General features: G+C 36.5%; 3 protein-coding genes and 2 non-coding genes across 5 annotated transcripts; 3 read left to right on the top strand and 2 right to left on the bottom strand.

The window, feature by feature from the left end:
• Window positions 1-2,006: 2,006 nt before the first annotated feature.
• LOC122290857 (serine/threonine-protein phosphatase PP2A catalytic subunit) lies at window positions 2,007-12,215 on the top strand. The gene is made up of 11 exons (XM_043098526.1): window positions 2,007-2,345; window positions 3,922-3,978; window positions 4,741-4,824; window positions 6,419-6,490; window positions 8,358-8,429; window positions 8,760-8,800; window positions 9,913-9,979; window positions 11,006-11,197; window positions 11,284-11,373; window positions 11,455-11,562; window positions 11,683-12,215. The coding sequence occupies exons 1-11, from the start codon at window positions 2,259-2,261 to the stop codon at window positions 11,746-11,748; spliced, it is 936 nt and encodes a 311-aa protein (XP_042954460.1). The 5' UTR covers window positions 2,007-2,258; the 3' UTR covers window positions 11,749-12,215.
• Window positions 12,216-13,086: 871 nt separating this feature from the next.
• LOC122290858 (phytoene synthase 2, chloroplastic-like) lies at window positions 13,087-17,500 on the bottom strand. The gene is made up of 6 exons (XM_043098527.1): window positions 15,566-17,500; window positions 15,227-15,277; window positions 14,594-14,754; window positions 14,130-14,365; window positions 13,852-14,044; window positions 13,087-13,523 (listed from the first exon to the last, which is right to left on the bottom strand). The coding sequence occupies exons 1-6, from the start codon at window positions 15,888-15,890 to the stop codon at window positions 13,359-13,361; spliced, it is 1,131 nt and encodes a 376-aa protein (XP_042954461.1). The 5' UTR covers window positions 15,891-17,500; the 3' UTR covers window positions 13,087-13,358.
• On the top strand, window positions 17,191-17,262 carry TRNAG-UCC. Its single transcript has one exon. It is a non-coding gene; the product is annotated as a tRNA-Gly (tRNA).
• Window positions 17,501-17,638: 138 nt separating the features above from the next.
• On the bottom strand, window positions 17,639-20,351 carry LOC122290856. The gene is made up of 3 exons (XM_043098525.1): window positions 20,143-20,351; window positions 18,789-19,172; window positions 17,639-18,428 (listed from the first exon to the last, which is right to left on the bottom strand). The coding sequence occupies exons 1-3, from the start codon at window positions 20,294-20,296 to the stop codon at window positions 17,713-17,715; spliced, it is 1,254 nt and encodes a 417-aa protein (XP_042954459.1). The 5' UTR covers window positions 20,297-20,351; the 3' UTR covers window positions 17,639-17,712.
• A 60-nt stretch (window positions 20,352-20,411) lies between these two features.
• TRNAG-UCC lies at window positions 20,412-20,483 on the top strand. Its single transcript has one exon. It is a non-coding gene; the product is annotated as a tRNA-Gly (tRNA).
• Window positions 20,484-20,830: the final 347 nt, after the last annotated feature.

A 20,830-nucleotide genomic window follows, 5' to 3' on the forward strand; every position in this document is an offset into this window, starting at 1 on the left:
TATGGTTACCCCCCTCTCCATTGTTTAGAATTTATACTTGGAATTGCTAGGGTTACAGCTGTGGAAGAACTCCTCCAAAACTGTGACAAGATTTCTCAATTACTCAAACACAATCTATAAAAAGCCCAAGATCATATGAAAAGGTATGCTGATTTGAGAAGAAAAGAGAGGGAATTCATTGAGGGGGAGTGGGTATATCTCAGGCTCCAACCATATCGACAGTTTACGGTGGCCCTCCGTCATAGCAACAAATTAGCCCCAAAATTTTTTGGGCCTTTCCAAAATTTACAGAGGGCAGGATAGGTTGCATACAGATTGGATCTCCCCTCCTCCATGCAGATCCACTCCACTTTCCATGTATCTTTGCTCAAAAAGAAGCTTGGATCGTCCACCATAGTTGTTCCTGATCTACCCCCCATGGATGAAGATGGAGTCATTCGATTAAAGCTCGAGGAGATCCTAGCCCATCATATTGTGAAATCTGGAAACCGAGCCAAAGTAGAACTTTTGGTGAGATGTAAGGACAAGAAGCAAGCGGGGCCACCTGGGAGACGTACTCAAAGCTCAGATAAGACTTCCCTCACCTTGCGGGCAATGTTTTGCAAAGGGAGAGAGAGTTGTAACAAGGCTGAGGAGATCAATGAAAATGGCTCATGTCATTTAGGGTTTTCAAAGTGTTATGAAGTGAAAGGGAAAGAGTATCGAGGAACTGAGGGACTGATCTGCCGTGTACTTGGTAAAGTTAGTCAACTGAAGTGAAGATTTTGTGGGTCGGATCAAGCCTTTTGGGCTTGGTTGTTTTATTTACAATTAGATGTTGTTATTGCGCTGGGATCTTGTTCCCACTAGGCCATCTATGTTATTTTGTGTTGTTTCTGGACTGGCTTTTAGCCTTTTAGCTTATTTCGATTTTGTTCTTTATGGCCGTTGCTTGTCTTATTTGTTTCCGTTAGAATCCTGACAACATATATGCTGGTCAGTGCCCTTTATTTGAGGTATGTTGAATGACAAATACAATTTCTATATTTTTCCTAATTCTCTCGCTATCTCTCATTTTCACCGTTTTGGAGGAGCTCCCCTTCAAAGAGAGCAAAAGAAACCTTATCATGCTAGGAAACTATCTCGTGTGTTACGCACATCCATATTTAAATTAATTGAAAAATGGCTTAATTGTTTTAAAAAACACAATAAATAAACTAAAATAATACCTAATTTAGAATAAAGTAACTAGTTGATGTGTTGTGATTTTACACCACATTCCGACTCAAGTTTAGAGAAATATTTCATTCACAAATGAATCTAATAAAATTAAACTCATAAATTGACGCGAGTTGATATGATACGTTAGATTGTAAAATTCTTTTACAATAAAATAAACATAACATATTATATAAAATTATACTAATTTATAAGTTTATTTTAATAAAATATTTTTATAAAAAACCATGATATCATTATACTCCATTTATTCTATAATAGAAATTTGGTTATAAATATAGTAATTAATCTATTTTATCTACGAAAGTTCATGCACATCCTGCAATTCTAATAAATTTATCATTTTAATAGTCTGACAAAATGTTTTTTTATTTATTCAAATAATTGACGTAAAAACTCAAATTAAAATTATATTATATAAACTGATTATAAATTAAAAAGAAAAACAATATTATATTAATTGAATGGACGAGAGATCGAAGAGCTTACACGCAATGTAACATGGAAATTTTGTAAGAGAATTGAGTGAGTGTGCATTTGCATAGGCATCAGTGTCTTGATGGTCTTTCCTAAGCTACAACCATTTCCGTCCACAGCCTTTTTAAAGTATGCAACTCATCCATCAACCTACACGCGTTCAGATAGAGCGTGCAATTGCTTCCTCAAACAAGCTTACACATCCTAATTTGTCTACGAATCACGCGCCATGCCCGCGCATCAAACAACTACACCACCCCCACCAATCTCATATTTTTCAGAAAATTTAAACCGCTAAAATCCATTTTTCACCCCAGAAAGAAGCGCTCGGAAATACAAAATAAATTAACCATTTTGGTTTCTTCACCACTCTCTCTTTCTCTCTCTCTCTGGGGCTTCGTTATCTCTCTCTGAGACTATCGGGAGAAAGCAGAACCAGGAGACGAGGTTTGCCAGGGTTTTCGGAGATCTCGAGTTTTTTTTTTTTTTTTGGGCGAAATTGGAAGGGATCTTGATCTGTGAACCGGTGCGTTTTGAGGAAGGAGGAATAGGAGGTGGAGAGCATGGATTCGGTCCCTTCCAGCACACATGGGAACCTGGACGAGCAGATTTCGCAGCTCATGCAGTGCAAGCCCTTGTCCGAGCAAGAGGTGCTTTCTGCATCTTGATCTTCCGTGCTTTTATTCCAAATTTTTTAGGCTTTTTGCTTCTTTGGGTGGTTTTGATGGATCTATGGTTTCATTTATCGTGTAATACGACGGATCGGGTTTGATTTGTTGGGGTTTTTTTGAGAGCCAGATCGAAGAATTTGTTTGTTTGTTTTTTTTTTTTTTCCTTTTTGTGCGCGCGCGCGTGATCTGTAAGATTGTTTGAGTCGGGGGTTCTTGGGATACATTTGGTGGCAAGGTTCTCGATTTATTGGTAGTTGAATCAGATCCGTTGTAACGTGTGTGTCGAATGGGCCTTGTTTGTCTCGACTCCCATGCGTGTTTTTCAGTATACGTGGACTGGAGATGAAGTAACATAGACTACCTGGTAGCACCAAAACAGCTTTCAATAAAACATCCTTCAGACTATCTTGACACCCAAGTATGCTGTAGTTTAAATATGATACTTTTATCCCTTCCTCATCCTTTCGGAACACTTCATTCCATTTTAGATTTCGGCGCCTTAAGACTGTAAAATGACACCAATTAACAGAGACACGAGAACCCCCATTGCGAGGGAAAAATGGACCAACATTTCCCATCATAAACCCACTATTTCCCATTTCTTCGATGTGAAATGTGCAAATCTTGACAGCTAATAGCTACGATTCAGTCCAATAGCTTTTCACACTGAATGCTGGGTTGTTTTTGGTTATAGAGGACAGAAGTGGGAGTCATCACGGCAGACTTTATGTGATTATGAGCTCCTTCCTTAAAAAGCTACTAGTACTTGAGATTTTGCCTAGTTTGCTATCGATAAAACTCTTTACTTATAAAAAACGCTACTACTGATGCTTACTGCCTGACTTTTTAATGGTTTCCTGCAGATAAGCTGTATTAACACATTTGATGGGAACAGCTGCATGACATTAACAGTTATTATGATTGTAAAGCCTAGGCTCATGTTGTCTAAAGTTGGGTTTATATTATCTTTTGGATGGATTATTCCTTTTAATTGGATTTTGGTTATGTTGTACATTGTAGAGTGTCAGGATTGAAAGCACTGCATTCCCCAAGATAACTGGCTATGGAATTTGATTATATTGGAAACTATTTGAAAATTGGAAATTTTGGGCAATTAACTTTCAGAATGTCAGCTTGAATGCTGCAAGTTGATTGTGAGGGAAGGACCAGTTTTTAGGCTTCAACCAACTGGTGTGTCAGCTTTTGTTAGATGGAGTCTTGTTTGCTTATGTATTTTTAGCTTCTTAGCTTTCATTTTTAGTCCAGTGACTCTGTAGGATGTTTTCGACATTTACTTATAAAAAAAAGGGATGTTTTCGACATTTGTCTATGTAGCTATACTCATTTATTCTCCTTTTGTTTTTCTTGTGACCTTATTATAATTTATTGTGGTTTAGAATTTACTTTTGAGCAAATGTGTTTTTTCAGTGATCTTAATTCACTTATCGATATTTTAGATCATTAAAATATTCCTTATCAATAATTGTTTTCTTATTTGATTATTTAAAATGGTTCTTCCATCAAGAATGGTTGTTAATTTGTTATATCGGTGTAGGTAAGGGGGCTGTGCGATAAGGCTAAGGAGATATTAATGGAAGAAAGCAATGTCCAGGTGTGTCTTTTTTTTTTTTTTTTCTTTTTCCATTCTTGTGATGTCTCTATAAATGATGAGGATCTTTTCATATATTTGCTTGATCTTGCTTCAGATGATTCGAACTTTTTGGATTATACACCTGTCTCAAGTAACAAAGAGCTTGACATAGCAAATAATCTATTTCTAGCGTTATTTTTTTTTGATAAGTAAAACGGTAGTATTAATTATAATAGGCATAGCCCAATTATACAAGATGGTATACAAGAGATAAGACCTATCTAGGTCGCTATAGAAGTTGCAAGGAAATCATGTACATTTAATCCATTAAAGTCTATATAAGAGTGTAGATTATTCTCTGAGGTCATTATACATCATATAATAAAAAAATTAACTGATGAATTGTATTGCATTTTCTGCTCTTTATGACTCTATTTACTCAACCAGTGATGAAAGAGAGATTCCTAAATGGAATCAGCATTAAAAAATATTTAAGCTGTTTCTTTAAAACGACTTTTAGCTTGTGTATTATTTTGGGTCTCCATGTCCTCTTATGTACCCACCTCGCTGGTTGAACCATGTGGATTCAGGCTCTTATCAGTGCTGAGCTATGATTGGAATGTAGAATTAATGTCTGTACTACGTTTAATGATCCAAGCTTCTAAGTTCTTAGTGGTTTTCTGCTGCTGTTTTGCATGCATGATTTGCTTTTTCTTGCATCGCCATGTTTTATCTTCATTTACCATACTGCAAGTTGTAATTGTGTATTTTTTGACACTGCAGCCTGTTAAAAGTCCTGTTACAATTTGTGGTGATATTCATGGGCAGTTCCACGATCTTGCAGAGCTTTTCCGCATTGGAGGGAAGGTATTTTTCTGACTGGGGCTTAGGATTCTACTCAGGGGCGGACCCAACTATAGGCTTGTGGGAGGAGAATTTCAAAAACTGACTTTAAAAAATATATGTTTTAAGGTTTTTATTAGGTTGATCGCATAAAATTATTTCCCTCCTTTTTTAAAAAAAAATAATTTTGCCTTCCCAAATTAAAAATCTGGTTCAGCCCCTATTCTACTCTTGTCATGTTTGTTAACTGAATGGCGATCAGTTATTGATTGAGACTTATGGGTGTTGTGATTTAACTGCCTTGAAAAATGAAACTCTCTAATTGTAGTTTCTCGGCTTAATGATGTGTTAATATTGATCATTATTGCTTTGAAGACAAGGAACGCTCTGTGGCAGAGTTGAAGAACTTTTTCCTACACACTTTATTGCTTTGGTTTTTAGCTATTGTACTAAACGGGGACAATGTTCATGAGTTCCTGTCTTTAATTCATCGCACATAGAACGTCCCTAGGTGTTATGTATACTTCCTGTATACACGGGCTGTGCCTTTTTTCTGATTAATAATATTTTTCTCTTACTTATAAAAAAAAAAAAAATATTGATCATTATTGCATGTGTACGAGGCCTCTAGAGCTTTGGAGAAGTGAACCAAGAAGTTCAATTAGCTCATTTGTAATGTGTCTCACTTAATTTTTACTTACAAAATTTTGAATGCAATCTCATGAGATCTGGAAGAAAATGAGAAGGATGGTAAAATTAGAGGAACCTTAATAAAGCATGTGTATATAAAATGGTCTATTGCTACTTTCCTCTAACATTTGGTGCAGAGACTGCCCAATAATTTTATGTAATTCAACCCATGAAACTCCACCGGGAGAATATTATTGTAATGAAGTCATTTCTTAACCCTTCATCGTTAGGTGTCTAACTATGCAACTATTTATGTCTCGAGCAAGTGGGATGGACTTGGTTTATCAAGAAGTTTGCCATGTTTACTAGTCACTGGTTGGCAAGTGCTTAAATCCAATAAACTATTGCTTGAGGGTGTTCATGAGTTAGCATATGAAGTTGTTACAAAGTTGAGAGTTTGGGAGCTTCCAACAATAAATTCACCAATAACTTTGCTTTAAGAATGATATCTCTCTTCAAATGATAGTTTTGTTTTGCAGGATTTTTTGGTCATCATCTTTGTTCAAAATTAATCTCCAGATAGATAGTGAGCCTCCAAACTTTTGTGGCCTAGCCTATAAGTGCAATGCCATTTATTTATGCTACATTGCTACTAGAGTCTTTGTGCCACATAGGGTATGCATCACATATATTGTGCTATGAAGGATATTTTTTTAATCTTCTCTATTCCCATGAGCCCATGTTGCTAATAACTTTTCTTCATTACTGGGACTGCAAGATGGGACATTTTTATCTGAATCCTCTTTTGGTTAAGTTTTTTTTAATGTCTTAATATATTTACTTTTCCCTGGTAGAACATGTCATCTATTTAAGCGTCTTGCATTGACTTTGGTTTCTTGTCGCCTCATTTGTCTTTGCTTGGATTATATTGATCAGTTGACATTCAAAACTTTAATATTCATCTCTGGCTGCATTTCTTTGTCGGTAGTGTCCAGATACAAATTACTTGTTTATGGGAGATTATGTCGATCGTGGCTACTATTCGGTTGAAACTGTCACTGTAAGTATAAGTTTATACCTTTTACTTTTTGATTCTGTAAATACTATTTGAAAGATTTCTGTTATTTATGATGTTTTTTTTTTCTTTTTTTTTTTGTGACACAATTTCATCAAAAGTGCAAAGGTCAGCTCAAGTACAAAGGAAATATATAAAAGGAAACACCCAACTAGAAATAAGTAGAAAAAGAGAAAAATCTTTAAAAAATCTAGAAAATTTGAGAATTGAGGGCTATGATGAGCAGCCATCCAATAATTGCTTTCAACTCTGTCATGTCCCCTCTTTATCTTCACAAGTTCGAGCATTGCATCGTTGTTAAATACTCCTAACTTTTAAATTTCTATGACCTAAGGATTCCTCCAACATGCCATCAACTCCGCCACTTGCTGGGGTATATCCCACTCAAGCACAAAAGTGCTGAATATTGCTGTCCATGAAGTCCCTAGCCAACTCACAATGTAGCAGAATGTGATCAATGCTTTCCCCATTCTACTTGTACATAGAACACCAATCCATGTAATCACTATGACATTATGACCTCCATCTTTCAAACTACGAAGTTGCTGTGACCCTCATAAGGATTCCTCCAACATGCCATCAACTCCACCACTTGCTGGGGCATGACCCACTCAAGCCAAAAGTGCTAAATATTGTTGTCCATAAGCTCCTACCCAACTCACAATGTAGCAGAATGTAATCAATGCTTTTCCGATTTTGCTTGTGCTAGAACACCAACCCATGATTGCAATATGCCTGTTTCTCCAATTATTTGTTGTTAAGGCCTTTAAAGGCTGCCATCCAAACAAAAATGCTACCTGTGTAGGTGCCTTGTTTCCACACCCTACTCCCAAAATGTCCATTGACCTCATTGGAACACCATCATCCCCACATGCTACCATATTTGGCTTCCACCTCCAATCGCTGTGAAGCTTCCCTATCTAATATCTTTTTAACAGTGAAGTCTTTCTCTATTCTGAGGACAAGAAACTTTCAGTCAATTGAAAATATTTTATCCAACATCATCTCCACATGCTAGCATATTAGGCTTCCATGACCAATCGGCGTGAAGCTTCCCTATCTAATATATTTTTAACAACGAAGTCTTTCTCTATTCTGAGGACAAGAAACTCTGTCAATCAAAAATATTTTCAACAAGCAGAACCTTAAACGCTCTCAAAATGAGACATTCAAAATTGTCAACCATAATTGAGTTGGACAAATAATGGTTGTAATTTTATTCATTCACAAGACTCTGGTTCTTCCTAGGAAGGTGTTATGTATTGTCCATTTTGTTGAATATGCTGCTGCATGGAGAATGAGGGGTTGCATATGTCATACGGTTGCTGTATCTCTTACATTGTGATGTGTGTTGCCCGTAAGGTTGCATTGTTTTGGGTTGTCAAATTATTATAAGTTCAAATGTGCTTTTGTTGAATGTACCATATAGTTCTTTTCAATACAATGGGGGTCTTGTTTAATAAACATTCAATATGGGAAAAATCTTCTTGCAAGCACACTTGTGCACCAATTCGCGCACCGATATTGATATGTAAGGCATATGTTTAACGAAACGATGTGAATTGAAGACGGAAATAATTTTCATGATATAGGAGATTTTCTTCTTTTAAATTTGTATTTGTATTTTTTTAAATAAAAAGGTCATCGGTATGCGAATTGGTGCACGAAGTGTGCTTGTACCTGGCAAAACTCTTCAATATGTCTAAATCCGGTTTAGTTTGATAGTTCAGGTCTATTGGTAATAAAGAATGTTCTTAATGCTCTTTGTTTCTGTTGTCAATGTGTTTCTTAAGCTTGGTGACTTTTTTGAGCTGCAACAATTGTTGTGGTACTGATTAACTCCTTTCTTCAGCTTCTGGTGGCATTGAAAGTGCGTTATCCTCAACGGATTACCATTCTGAGAGGAAATCATGAAAGCCGTCAGGTAATTTCAATTTATGTTCTCATTATTTACTGTTTGTTCTTGTGTAAAGACATTGTAATGTTTTTTTTTTTTTTTTTTTTTCTATTCTAATAATAAAATTATTGTAAATGTCATTTATTAGTTAGGAGCTGGTCATAAAGCTGTTGTTTTATTATAATTAGGAGGTTCATTTTGGGGTTCTGTACGTTTTTTTGTCTGGGTTGCAAGGTGTAAATTGTAATGCAATGTTTGGTTAACTCTTCTATAATGCTACTTTTTCATGCTTTTCCATTTATTATTCGGTTGCATTGAGTGGTTTTTGCTTATTATGGCCTTATTTTCTCATTGCAGATTACTCAAGTTTATGGGTTCTATGATGAATGCCTTCGAAAGTGAGTTTTATTAGCGTCTTTGGTTTGCTTGGGGTTCATTTCAAACTACTATTTTAATGCATGATATATCTTTACTTGTGATTTTATTTCAAGGCTCTATGGCATTTTCCCCCTTTTTCTTGTTTGGTCTGTTTTTTATTTTATGCCTATACTTTTTAATCCTCTCACATTTTCCCATTATCATATTAATTCTTTAAATTATTATCTTTCCCACTTTGTGATACTTCAACTTTTCTAATCAAGGAAAAACAAGATCTATTTTTCTCTCTTCCACTTTTCCATCCCTGGTACCAAACACAAGATGGGAAACCAATCTCTTCTTGTTTTCTATTTTGCTGTCCTCCCTTTCTCGCCCTTCTTCCCTTTTGTCCTACCAAATGGAGCCTAAGGAACATTTGATGCTTTTTTTGTAATTTAATTTGTATTCATATACACCTAATCATGTTGAGGTAACTGTGCCGGGTTTGTGAGGGCTTTGTAGGTGGTAAATGATCCATGTTACAGAGACTGCTGAATAGAAGATGAATAAAAAGAGAGAAGTGCTAAGTCTACACAGAAATCTTACACAAGAAAGTCTACACGCTGCTGTGGTTTAACATGATCCATCAGATCTACTTCACAATAAAAAGGGCTTTACAATTTGATGGATCATATTAAGCCACGCAAGTGTATAGATTTCTTGTGCAAGATTTCTGTGTAGACCAAGCATTTCTTAAAAAAAAATGTTATAACTACTAAAATAAATTCAACAACTCGAACCCAGCTTATAGAGGGATAAAACAGTTTCATAAATGGAAAATGATGAAGACAAGCGTTTCTACGATTTTTTACTACTCTGTTTTAAATGTATGACAATTTTGTAAATAATGATACTCCTATTATTTTACAAGTTATTTTACAAAAATGCACTCAATTTAACATATTTGTAAGGGGAGTTGTAAAAGGGTTGTGTATTAGTACTCAATTTTGGAAATCTGTTACCTTAAGATGGACTGCTAGTCCCTTCAATGTAAATCCTACTCCTGACCTACCTCCTTTGAGCTCTTTAATTTCTTTCAATTATATCTTATCCAGTAGTCTCTGAAGGCAAATTCTCTTTGATTTATTTTCAGGTATGGTAATGCCAATGTTTGGAAGATCTTTACAGATTTGTTTGACTATTTCCCGCTGACAGCATTGGTTAGTATAGTTATATATTGCTATTTCCTTGATGCTTTAAATGCTTCTTGTAGGGTAGTGCTATCCTGCATCTGTTTGATTCGAGTTTCTAGTGTGCACTGTTGTTGGCATTTTGGTATGCAAGGAAGAAGAACAATCTAGAGTTATACTAAGGAACCGTTTATATGTGTCTGATCAAAATAGGTATGATGAAGCTTTGTTTAGCCAAAGTTCAATCCATGATGAACAACTGAATTGGAGGACTCGCAAAATTTTATCTGTTAAGAACTTTGAAAAAGAAAAGGAGAACTATTAGCTGCTTCTTGCAACCTCCTTATGATCATTAATGCAGTGTCATTAACATCATATCATGATATAACAACTATCAACTGGCCACCCTTCTGTCCAACTGGATATGTATGCACTTACCCTGCTGGTAATGCTGTGTCGAAGAAGCTCTTCAATTGTAAAGAGCTTTGATCACATGATGGCCATGCTTTGGAAAAACTTGTATGGTTGCCGTGTGGATTTCATTTTATGCTAGAGAGAACTTGGCTACCAACTTTTTCTGACCTGTTACTTCTTCATAACTTGAACTATATATTATTTTTCTTGTTCTGCATCATAATTCATCATCTTTTTGAGCTGTAGTTACAGACAATCTTTCAGTTTTCAATTATCATAACCCCAAAGGGTTGGCCCAAGTGGTGAAGGCCTTGGTCTTGGGGTATCACTCCCCTCAAGGTCCAAGGTTCAACATCTAATGGGCGCAAACAATCCTTTGGGACCACACCCTTGGGTGAAAGCCAGCAATTTAACCAGTTTCGTGCAAGGAAACTTCCGAGGGTGCGGTGCATGGGACCGGGGTTTACTCTGCAGGGGTGGGTCCGAAGGGCCCTGCCTTGGAGAGGTTCCCCGACATTAAAAAAATAAAAAATTTCAATTATTATTGCAAATGCTTAATTTTAGATACATTGTAGTTTGTTAACTGTTAAGTCTTGATAATGATACTGTGGCGAGATATTAACATTTCCTTCAATTTTCAAGGTTGAATCTGAAATATTTTGTCTGCATGGTGGATTGTCCCCTTCCATTGAAACCCTTGATAACATTCGTAACTTTGATCGTGTTCAAGAAGTTCCTCATGAGGGACCCATGTGCGATCTTTTATGGTCTGACCCAGATGATCGTTGTGGTTGGGGTATCTCACCTAGAGGTGCCGGATACACCTTTGGCCAGGTGGCTTATTTTCTGCCTTTTGTTTAATCCATCTTTCCAAGTTAATTTCAATCTTTATTGATCTGTTTGCTGGAATCTTTTTGCAGGACATATCTGAGCAGTTTAACCATACTAACAACCTTAAGCTGATTGCTAGAGCTCACCAGCTGGTTATGGAAGGATATAACTGGGGTCATGTAAGGGCTTACAAGCTTATGTTGAGGTTTTGATTGACTGAGTTGGGGAGTTGTGTCCTTAATGTGTATTACTTGTTGCAGGAACAAAAAGTGGTTACGATATTTAGTGCACCTAATTATTGTTATCGCTGTGGCAACATGGCATCCATCCTGGAAGTTGATGACTGCAAGGGCCATACATTCATTCAGGTCTCTCTCTCTCTCTCTCTCTCTCTCTCTCTCTCTTCCCACACTCAATGAACAGTTCTGGTGTTGGAACACCGTCTTTGCAAAATGGGTGATAATGAAAACGTTTTTGTTTGGGTGCAGTTTGAGCCTGCTCCAAGGAGGGGAGAGCCTGATGTAACCCGGAGAACACCTGATTACTTCCTATGATTCAGTTAATTAGTTGCTGAATTGGCTGCAGCGAGTGCCTGCTGGCTGCTCACATTGAGGGCTTCTATCAGATTTTAAAGTTTATACTTTTGCTATTGGTGGCTGGGTGGTGGAAAGCATGTAAATGTGCAGGTGGGGCTTACTGTGATTGCTTATTTGAGTATGCTCTCGGTCTGGTCTCCGGAGACAAAGGAGCAGAACTGGCGACACCATAGCAGCTTATGTACCAAATCCAGCAAACCATATGGCATCGTTTATTTCTTAGCACTGAATTTTCCTTTTCTTGTCTTTAAATTCCCCCCCTGCTTTTCTGTAGAGGATGGTGGTTTTTGTTGGGGTTCTGGAGAGGGATTTTGTGTAATCTTTTCTTATAATGGGTGCTTTTATAAATTTTTTTTCCTGTTAGTCTGAATTATACGTTTTAATCTATAGGTTTCTAATTTTGGTACTCAAAACGATTTTTTCAAGAATTGGTGCTATATTTTGTTTTCCGCTTTCCTTTCACAGACTTGATAAGATTTGATTACGTTTAAGAAAACCGATAGAAATGTATTTGAAATTCATAAATTGTAGCATTTAGAGATGATCCTCGTGTGTCAACTCATTGATTATACATACCCATATGTTCCAATTATTGGATGGATGGGGACTGACTATATCGAAATGTGCCTGCGTGTGTTCAGCTCTATGTTTTGTTTTTGTTGTTTGATTAGAAGCATTGAATTCTAGAAAACATCTCAGAGGTGTCAGAAATGAGTACTCCAACGTTGCAGCTCTCTGTCAAAACTCAAAAGGAAAAGCTATCCACAGCTGGGCAAAAATTTTCATAACCACCGAATTGTGCTCTGGCCGCTCTCCTTGCGAGGCCTTCTGTCTCACCGGAAGGTGACCCTAAGGCTTGCGTTAGGATGTTGAGATGATCTGAATTGCGTTGGTTTGTGAATGGTAATATTTTATAAATTTTATTCAGATGTATTTAAATGTAAATAGGTTGAAATATATATTTAAAATGTATGAAGTAGGTTGAGGTGAATTGAATTTTTTTTATAAAAAGTGGGAAAAGTAATAAGTTTGATCAATGGTTAGTTGGAGATTAGATTGAGGGGAGTTTGTGTTCTAAGTTAGTCTTGAAAGCTGTTTAACTATTGTGGACGGACCATGCAGCAACTCTTATCTAGAGTTCAATTCATCATCAATATACGTAAGGTAAATCCGAAGTGGAATATCACAAAGGTTTCGCAAAGTGCAAATGCAATTACGCACGAGTTGATGAATAAAACGGGTGGCATCTTCTCCAACATCAGAAACATTTCCATCTCTTTTGCCTCAAATCTTTTTCCCAAGTTTTAAATATATTTTGCCTAAAAAAGAAAGAAAAAGAAAAGAAAGATCTATGAGCCCTTAGGCATGTAATATGGAACTGATATGCGATTGGCTTTTGATCAGATGTTGGGAAACTGGTAAGCTACAAGAAGACAGCTTCCCAAAATAATTGAGAAACTAGTCATATAAAAATTTAGGAGTTTCACAAAGGTGATCATGGTTAAGCTCCAATAACATTGTTGTTAAAGTACACCCACATGATATCACTCCTATTACACAAAGCCTTGTTAGCGAAGGATCGAGATTGAGGTGGATAGAGATCTAGTGTATGCTACAGGCAACATGAGAAGTTTCTTAGTCCTCCCAACGTAGGCTCGCTTTGTCAGATTATCATAATCGTTGCCCTCAATTGCATCCAGTATCATTCTATACAATAGTAAGGATGACCACACCTGCAAAATCACCATAAATTATTCCCACCAACGTCTGCAAAACCATGGCTCCATCCTTACACTTCCCCTTTCTTTCTTTGTTTATCAACCTTCTAGGAATTTATCAAGAATGTACAACATCAAGATATGGGAGAGAAAGTTACATTGGAAGTTTGTTTTCTAGCATTCTAAGATGATTTGAAGAATAATCTTTTAAATATCCAATTCTGAATGAGTGAATGCAATAAGATCCCAATTTACACGATGCAATTGCGCTTTAAACTTGAATGGAAGAAAGAATCAGGAGCTATATTAAATATGAAGAGTCTAAATGAAAGTAGACACTTACTGGCCAGCGGCTAGCCTTGTCAAGCTGAGAAGCCCCCACCTCTGCCAGTTTGAAGTAGAACCTTGCTCTTGTAATCTGCTCTTTCATGAACTCTCTCCACCTATCAGTGACCTTCCTTGAGAAAATATCTTTGTTGCATGGTCCGAACTGTGCAAGCTCATCTTGGGGAAGATAAATTCTCCCTCTTAAAGCACTGAAAGAGGAAAGATGAAAAAATGTTGAATAGATTGGATGAGTGGAGTGAATAAGGTGCGAGTGCAGTAAAAGGTAAAACTTACTCCTCTCCTACATCTCTGAGGATGTTAGTAAGTTGATTTCCTATACCCAAGTAGAGTGCTGCATTGTATATATTTTGAGCAGAAACCAGAGATTCTGGTGCAATTCCCATCACAGGAACACTCATTAAACCCACAGTTCCAGCCACATAGTAGCAGTAAAGGTAGAGTTCTTGAAAGTTCTCATAGCAACATTTCCTTGTATCCATTCTCATTCCTTCAATCATGTACCTGAATGGCTATGGTTGAAGAACAATAAAATTTTGTCAAACTGAAAAAGCTAGTGGAAATCTGTTAATTCCATGGAAAGAATGGGATGCATGAAGGTTCAGAAGAAATTATCAATGGAAGACTTATTTTTTCCTTAATTTTATGGAGGAAACATGAAAAAAATATGGTAAGTGCACAAATAAGTGGTTTTAAACATTGCAAAAGGATTAAAAGGCAGAGATTCATATCCTAAGCACCTTAATGTCTAAAGGGAACTTGAAAACTGTATCAGTTAGCGCGTCATAAGGGCGTCCACTAAAAATGTCTAGCAGTCTCTCCTCCCACCTATCAAGAGAAACAGAGCTCAGATAACCAGCATTAGGGCCATCGACGAGTTCATCTGTTCTCCTGCACCAGACTGCAGAGAAGCAATTCACAAAAAAAGAACATAGCTATTTCAATCGCCAGTATTAGCATTTTAAGTGGATGCAGGGCTTTAGGTTCAGTTAAATTGCTCTGAATTGAACCTGTTAACATGTGTCAAGATGATGTTGGTATTACTTTGGCAGTGGGTTGAAATACATTGATAAATCTGCACCGGGATATTTAATTGTCACCTAAAACATGAACAATAATAAATTTTCTTATGTACATGATTTCTGTTATAAAGACTTGTTTTCTAATGATTCAAGGAAAGTTCAAGTCATATCTGATCTTATGCTTCAAAGGACTAGTCAATATTATGAAAGAACTTCTCCATCCTCTGCAACGTGGGATCTCAACCATTACCGTCTCATTTAAATCTGGTGCGTTACATATATCCTTAAATTTGCTTGAAAATCTATATCTATCTCACTTATGTACAAGAAAATTTCAGGGTACATTCTTACCATATATAGCCCATATGGCTTTCTGTCTCTCCTCGGTCATTAGCAAAGTTCCTGCACCATGACAATAAACCAAACCAAACTTAATATCGAAGCTTATAAAGTTTTGATTGAATTAGAAAGCAGAGTCTGGTTTGAAGGCAAAGATAATGAAGAAGTTTGGAATCCGTTTGGAGTATTTACATCTGACTTCCATACAGAACAAGAGAATCATTGAACCATATGAGAGAAAATTTGATGACTTGCAGAAAATTCTAGTCAGTTAGAATTCAAGACTTTCTAAATATATCGGATAACCTTGTCGAATTAATGAGTAATGAAAGAATGGAAATGAAGTTGAACCTAGATAGAAGGTCTTGGCATATTCTGCACAAATGTTCCTGCACCTTTCATATGCTTCTTCAAGAAACATAGGGTGGAACCGTGGCTTCTTACATGGATCTTCCCTGGCTAAGTTGTTCTTCTGCGACTGCCTTTCTACAATTTCCTGCACATATAAATCAACAAGAGGAATGTCATACTTTGACAACGCAGGAAAAGTGAGTGTGCTGCTGTGCTGGGGAGCCATAGCCACTTCAGATCTTATAATTATCGAGTTTCGAGATGGGAATTTGCCAGTGCTAACCTTGATACAAGGCTTAGAAGCAAGCAAACTCATTGAACACATCTGGCAATGCTAGTTTCTTTCTAAAGATCTAGCACATAAGAGAGAAATTTCATAGCATTGAATCATTTGTAGGATTGAGTTATTCACATATATTGGTGGTTTCTCCAGTATATGAACTCTCTCTCTCTCTCTCTCTCTCTGCGCTGTGCTTGTCTCGTTTAGATAATACTTTAATGCACAATGCGGCATATGCTACAAATTATGTGCCAATAAAGAAGCCATCAAATTATTTCATCTTATCATGAGCTCAAAACTTTGTTACTGTACTTCCAAGGTTTCTAGTGTCCACTGTCCATTGAATAAAACAAAGTAGGCCATAAAAATATACCGAAGGTTGATGGTTTAATCCGTCAAAATTTGGGAGTTACATCTGCTTCATTACCTCTAAGTTACCATGCTACTTTATGCAATGAGCTATCTATCATTGTTTTCACCATGTTTGGTGAAAGGGAACAACATGTTTTACAATATTCATGCCGGTTGTCTCTTATGTAAAGAAAATGAACATATTACTCAAAAGTCTTGTGAAGGATAACATGATCAAAAGTTGGCACTTTCTTAGATACAAACAAGAAATCTCTCTCCACGATCCTATATAACTAAAGATATTGCTGCACATGATGCTGCCAACTAGAAAAACAAGCAGTCTTCTAGATTATTATTATATGTCTAAAATGCAGGAGTTGTAGAAGTACTTGAGAATGTGGGATGGCAAATAATGATATTGCTATAGGTGTAGTTTAATTTAATCAGTCAAAAAATAGGGAGCTGTAGTTATAGAATTATTTGAAAATGGATGGCTGTGTTCCGTCTGGTCGTTCACATGGTGGATCATGCAATGCAATGTTTTATAAAGACGCATATACTTTATGTTTGGTGCAAGGGAATAATAATGTATTTTACGAGGATGATGTAAATTTGTCAGGTACTCATTACCAACCCAGCATTGTTACAAAATCTGTCTTCTATTGTGTAGCCTCATTTTGGAATCTTGATCACCTCTGATTCCTACTCATAAACCCTTTACTGTTTCATTTCCCATGTTTTGTCCTCCAGTCACTTTGATTCTTTGAATGAAATTCATTCTTCCAAGTGTTGCAGTTGCTTTCCAAGTGACAATTAACCATGCAAGAAAATTAATGTTATAGAAAAGAAAGAAAACTTCCCACTAACCGTAAAAGAAAAACAGAGAGAAAACAACGTTCCATCTCCTTCAAGAAATCAAAAGATTGAAACCAATTTATCTGAGTTTGTAAATAAGATAGACAAATATTCGCCAATCAGAGGTGTCACCCTGTGGGCGTTTGTAGTCCAACGGTTAGGATAATTGCCTTCCAAGCAATAGACCCGGGTTCGACTCCCGGCAGACGCAGACAAGAAGTCTTCTTTTATTTTTCACCTTCAGATGTCCAACGAGGGATGGGGGTACAGAATGTCTTGCGTTATTAATATACTCTCTTCGTTGTAACATAGAATGGGAGAAGACATACTCGAAAAGTAGAAAACAGGTTTATTACTTTTTTGGGATGCCATTCTCCGATTTACTTGTAAGTTAAGTCAATTCAAACTTGTTTAGAGTTCAAACTTAGAGCAGTGACTAATACTGTTTGCCAGGGACAGGGAGGGACTACACGTTTAATGAGTTTTGGCAGGTTTACTACATGTTTTTTCATTTTTGCAAGAACAAAGCTTCTGTTCTGAAAATAATATATGTTAACAAGTTAATCACCAGACTAAAATACTAAGTATTAGGACAGGGACAAAAGAATGAAATGTATATATTTCCCCATCTTCTACTCATTATGGGATACACAACTGCTTATTACTTGTTTATCTTCAGACCCATTGGCAAGGGCTTCAATGCCGCCAACACGACGGCGACTTTACATGAAAGAAACCCCATCATACCAGCTATGAGTTCCTTTGGCGTGAATGCCAAGGGCAAATCTCCATAGCTATTCTTCACTAAGAATATGGAAAATCCAATCACTAGTGCCAGACTCGATATTGGGCCCTTGAATCCTCCAAACTTTCCATTAGTTCCTTCTGTCTTTGTGGAAATATACGTTGGAGCCTTTGGAGTTGGTAAGCCATCAACAGACCTCTGTAATAGCAACAGATACAAGAAGCCTCCAACACCACCAGTTAAGAATGCAAAAGAAGTATTTTCCCCAGCCAAAAAGAATGCGGCTGATGTACCAACAAAGATTAGAATGGTGTCATAAAGTAGCAAAGAGATCTTCAAATCTGCATATTCCCTCATGCTTTCCTCATTTGATATCCCACGACTCTCGAGTAAAGTCTCTTGGGAGAGGCTTTTGCCAAATAAGGCAAAGGAGTCGACCCCAGAGAACTGGGTAGCAAGGGAAGGTCTAAGTTCCACCATGGATACATCACTTCCCTCCCCAAGCAAAAAATCCTCGGTTTGAAAATCGTATTGGAAACCACTGTAATCAAGTTCATCTCCTTTTTGTTCTTCTAACGATGGTTGAAACCCACAGATAACTGTCAAGCTCACACTTCCTAGTCTCCATTGACCTGACCTTGGAGATAGAAATGAAGAAGGGTTAGTCTTCTGGTCAAACATGATCATAATATACCTTTCCGTGCAGTTTTTGAAGAAACACATAGTCCACATTATCTATGATCATACAGTAAATCAATAGTATGATTCTAGAGTGATAGGGTCACACACAGAAGTCTGGAGTTATTGTCATCATCATATTGAAGAAAGACCAGTAAATTCTGGAATACCATTTGAGCACTTAGATCTAAGCTTTTTTCCATGATTTATAATTTTATTCCCTAACTTCCTCATTTGGGATGCAAAAGTAGTAAGATACACAAGTTTTCCATACTGTTCTTGCAAGTATTGAAACATCCCCAGCAGAGACTAACCTGATTCAAGACTGATCCAAAGAGCTTCAACTCTTCCCAGATTGGGTCCCTTGAAGATGAACTCATCGACAGAACCTCTTTGAAAATGGAGCATATCTCGGTCAATCACATCCTCCAATTTTCGAGAATGAGCTGTCATCAAACTGGCTGGTATCCTCTGTAATATGGAATCGCCATTTTCGCCAATCAAGCATAGGAGAATCCCAGCATTTAAGTCACTCAGACTAGAGCCATAGAAGTTACTCGTACCTAACTTGATCTTGAATAAACACTGTGATCCATCCTCCTTGAAAGATGGAAAAATCTTTTCTGTTGAGGTATCTGTGCAGACTTTCACTTCCTTGGCTGGCAAGAGACGGGCAGGTTTTGCATAGCCCTGAAAATCTGAGCAGACGCTAATTAATTTATGCGGAATCTAAATGACTAAAAATTACTTCAACCTGATGCCAAAACACAACGACGAAGAATACATAACCCTAGTGCCACGGTAATGCACAGACTAATGCTCTCAGACTCAAATAATGTGCCCAATATGATAATATTGGCAACTACTTACAGAGGGCTGCTTATCCAGTATGAGAAATTTAGAACATAGGACAGCACCCCATTAAATATAATTATAACTGCAAGTCATGAATTTTTATTATTGGCAATAACAAGTTTTAAGTTCCACAACTTACATGATACAAATTATGTATCTGACAGAGTCAAATTCAAATATCTTTACAGACAGTCGACTCAGGTAAGTCAGGTTAGCTTAAACTGAATCGAACATTCATACACTTCAAAAATTTACCTATATACTATAGCCATAGCCCAGTATGATCGCGATACTTGTTTAAGTTGCATCCCCAATTTCTTTCAAAAATGGAAAAGTTATTTTCTTTTTTCTCTACATATAAACACCCAAAAACATACCATTGATATTTTACTGACGCAGATTTTTTCTCCATTGATGCCGATTGTTAGTTTAAATTTTGATCTGACCCTTTTTTTTTTTTTTTGTATGCAATTCTTTAGACTTAAAAATATATATACTGTTCAAAAATATATATATATATATATATACTGTTCAACAAACCATATACATATTATTGCCAAATATACTAAACCATAAAAACCTTGAATAAGATCCTTGAGACTAGAGGAACTTTTTGATAATAAGAACTAGACGAGTTAAACGAAAGGAAACAACAATTTTTTTTTTTTTCGGTTCCTACTATTTTAAAAAACCGAAAATAAAAGGAACTAAACATGAAGCTTGAGGTGGAATAGAGGATAGCCAATAAGCAAAGACCTGAAAATGTGAAAATTCCATTATTTTCACATGATGGAATACAAAGTTAGTATGTACCTTGGAAATCAAACCTTTTGGAGACGATACTGAAGCGAAAACGCCTAGTTTGGGCGTGAGTTCTTCTTCGGTGAATCGGGCTTGCTGGGTTTCTTATCCTTTCGGAACCTTGATGGCCTGCTGAGATTATTTGGCTCAGAGAAAGCGACTCCATAGCTGCACCTCGGAGAGAGGGAGAGTAGGCAAATAAATGAAACTTCTTCCCACAGCCACCAACCCCAGACATTCCACACGTATATTTTGTTATAATAAGGTCAACAATCAAATCAGCGTTTGTAGTCCAACGGTTAGGATAATTGCCTTCCAAGCAATAGACCCGGGTTCGACTCCCGGCAAACGCACTTTTGCGCAACACAATGTTCTCGTACTATTATTTTGGTTATATGAGATATTTTGAATAATAATAAATAAAATATTATTATAATATAATTTTTTAATATTAATTTTATATTAAAATTTGAAACATAATGTTCTCATATTTTTATTTTACGGCCCGTTATACAGATGAAATGTTTTGAATAGTAATGAATAAAATATTATTATAATATAATTTTTTAATATTAATTTTGTATTGACATTTGAAAAAATTAAATTATTTATTATATTTTGTATGAGAAATTTAAAAAAATTATAATGATGAGATGAGATGAGATTTTTAGTTTTGGTTAACCAAACAATGCCCTACAAC

This window comes from Carya illinoinensis, chromosome 13, assembly GCF_018687715.1.
Source record: "Carya illinoinensis cultivar Pawnee chromosome 13, C.illinoinensisPawnee_v1, whole genome shotgun sequence".
Lineage (NCBI taxonomy): Eukaryota > Viridiplantae > Streptophyta > Magnoliopsida > Fagales > Juglandaceae > Carya > Carya illinoinensis.

Coding starts and splice junctions, on each gene's coding strand:
- LOC122290857 (XM_043098526.1), top strand. CDS start 2,259: ATGGATTCGGTCCCTTCCAGCACACATGGGAACCTGGACGAGCAGATT. Junction 2,346..3,921: donor AGCCCTTGTCCGAGCAAGAG/GTGCTTTCTGCA, acceptor ATATCGGTGTAG/GTAAGGGGGCTGTGCGATAA. Junction 11,563..11,682: donor AGGGCCATACATTCATTCAG/GTCTCTCTCTCT, acceptor GTTTGGGTGCAG/TTTGAGCCTGCTCCAAGGAG.
- LOC122290858 (XM_043098527.1), bottom strand. CDS start 15,890: ATGTGTTCAATGAGTTTGCTTGCTTCTAAGCCTTGTATCAAGGTTAGC. Junction 15,278..15,565: donor TGCCAAGACCTTCTATCTAG/GTTCAACTTCAT, acceptor GTCATGGTGCAG/GAACTTTGCTAATGACCGAG. Junction 14,366..14,593: donor AGTTCCCTTTAGACATTAAG/GTGCTTAGGATA, acceptor CTTCAACCATAG/CCATTCAGGTACATGATTGA.
- LOC122290856 (XM_043098525.1), bottom strand. CDS start 20,296: ATGGAGTCGCTTTCTCTGAGCCAAATAATCTCAGCAGGCCATCAAGGT. Junction 19,173..20,142: donor CAAAAGGTTTGATTTCCAAG/GTACATACTAAC, acceptor GCGTCTGCTCAG/ATTTTCAGGGCTATGCAAAA. Junction 18,429..18,788: donor TTGGATCAGTCTTGAATCAG/GTTAGTCTCTGC, acceptor CTCCAAGGTCAG/GTCAATGGAGACTAGGAAGT.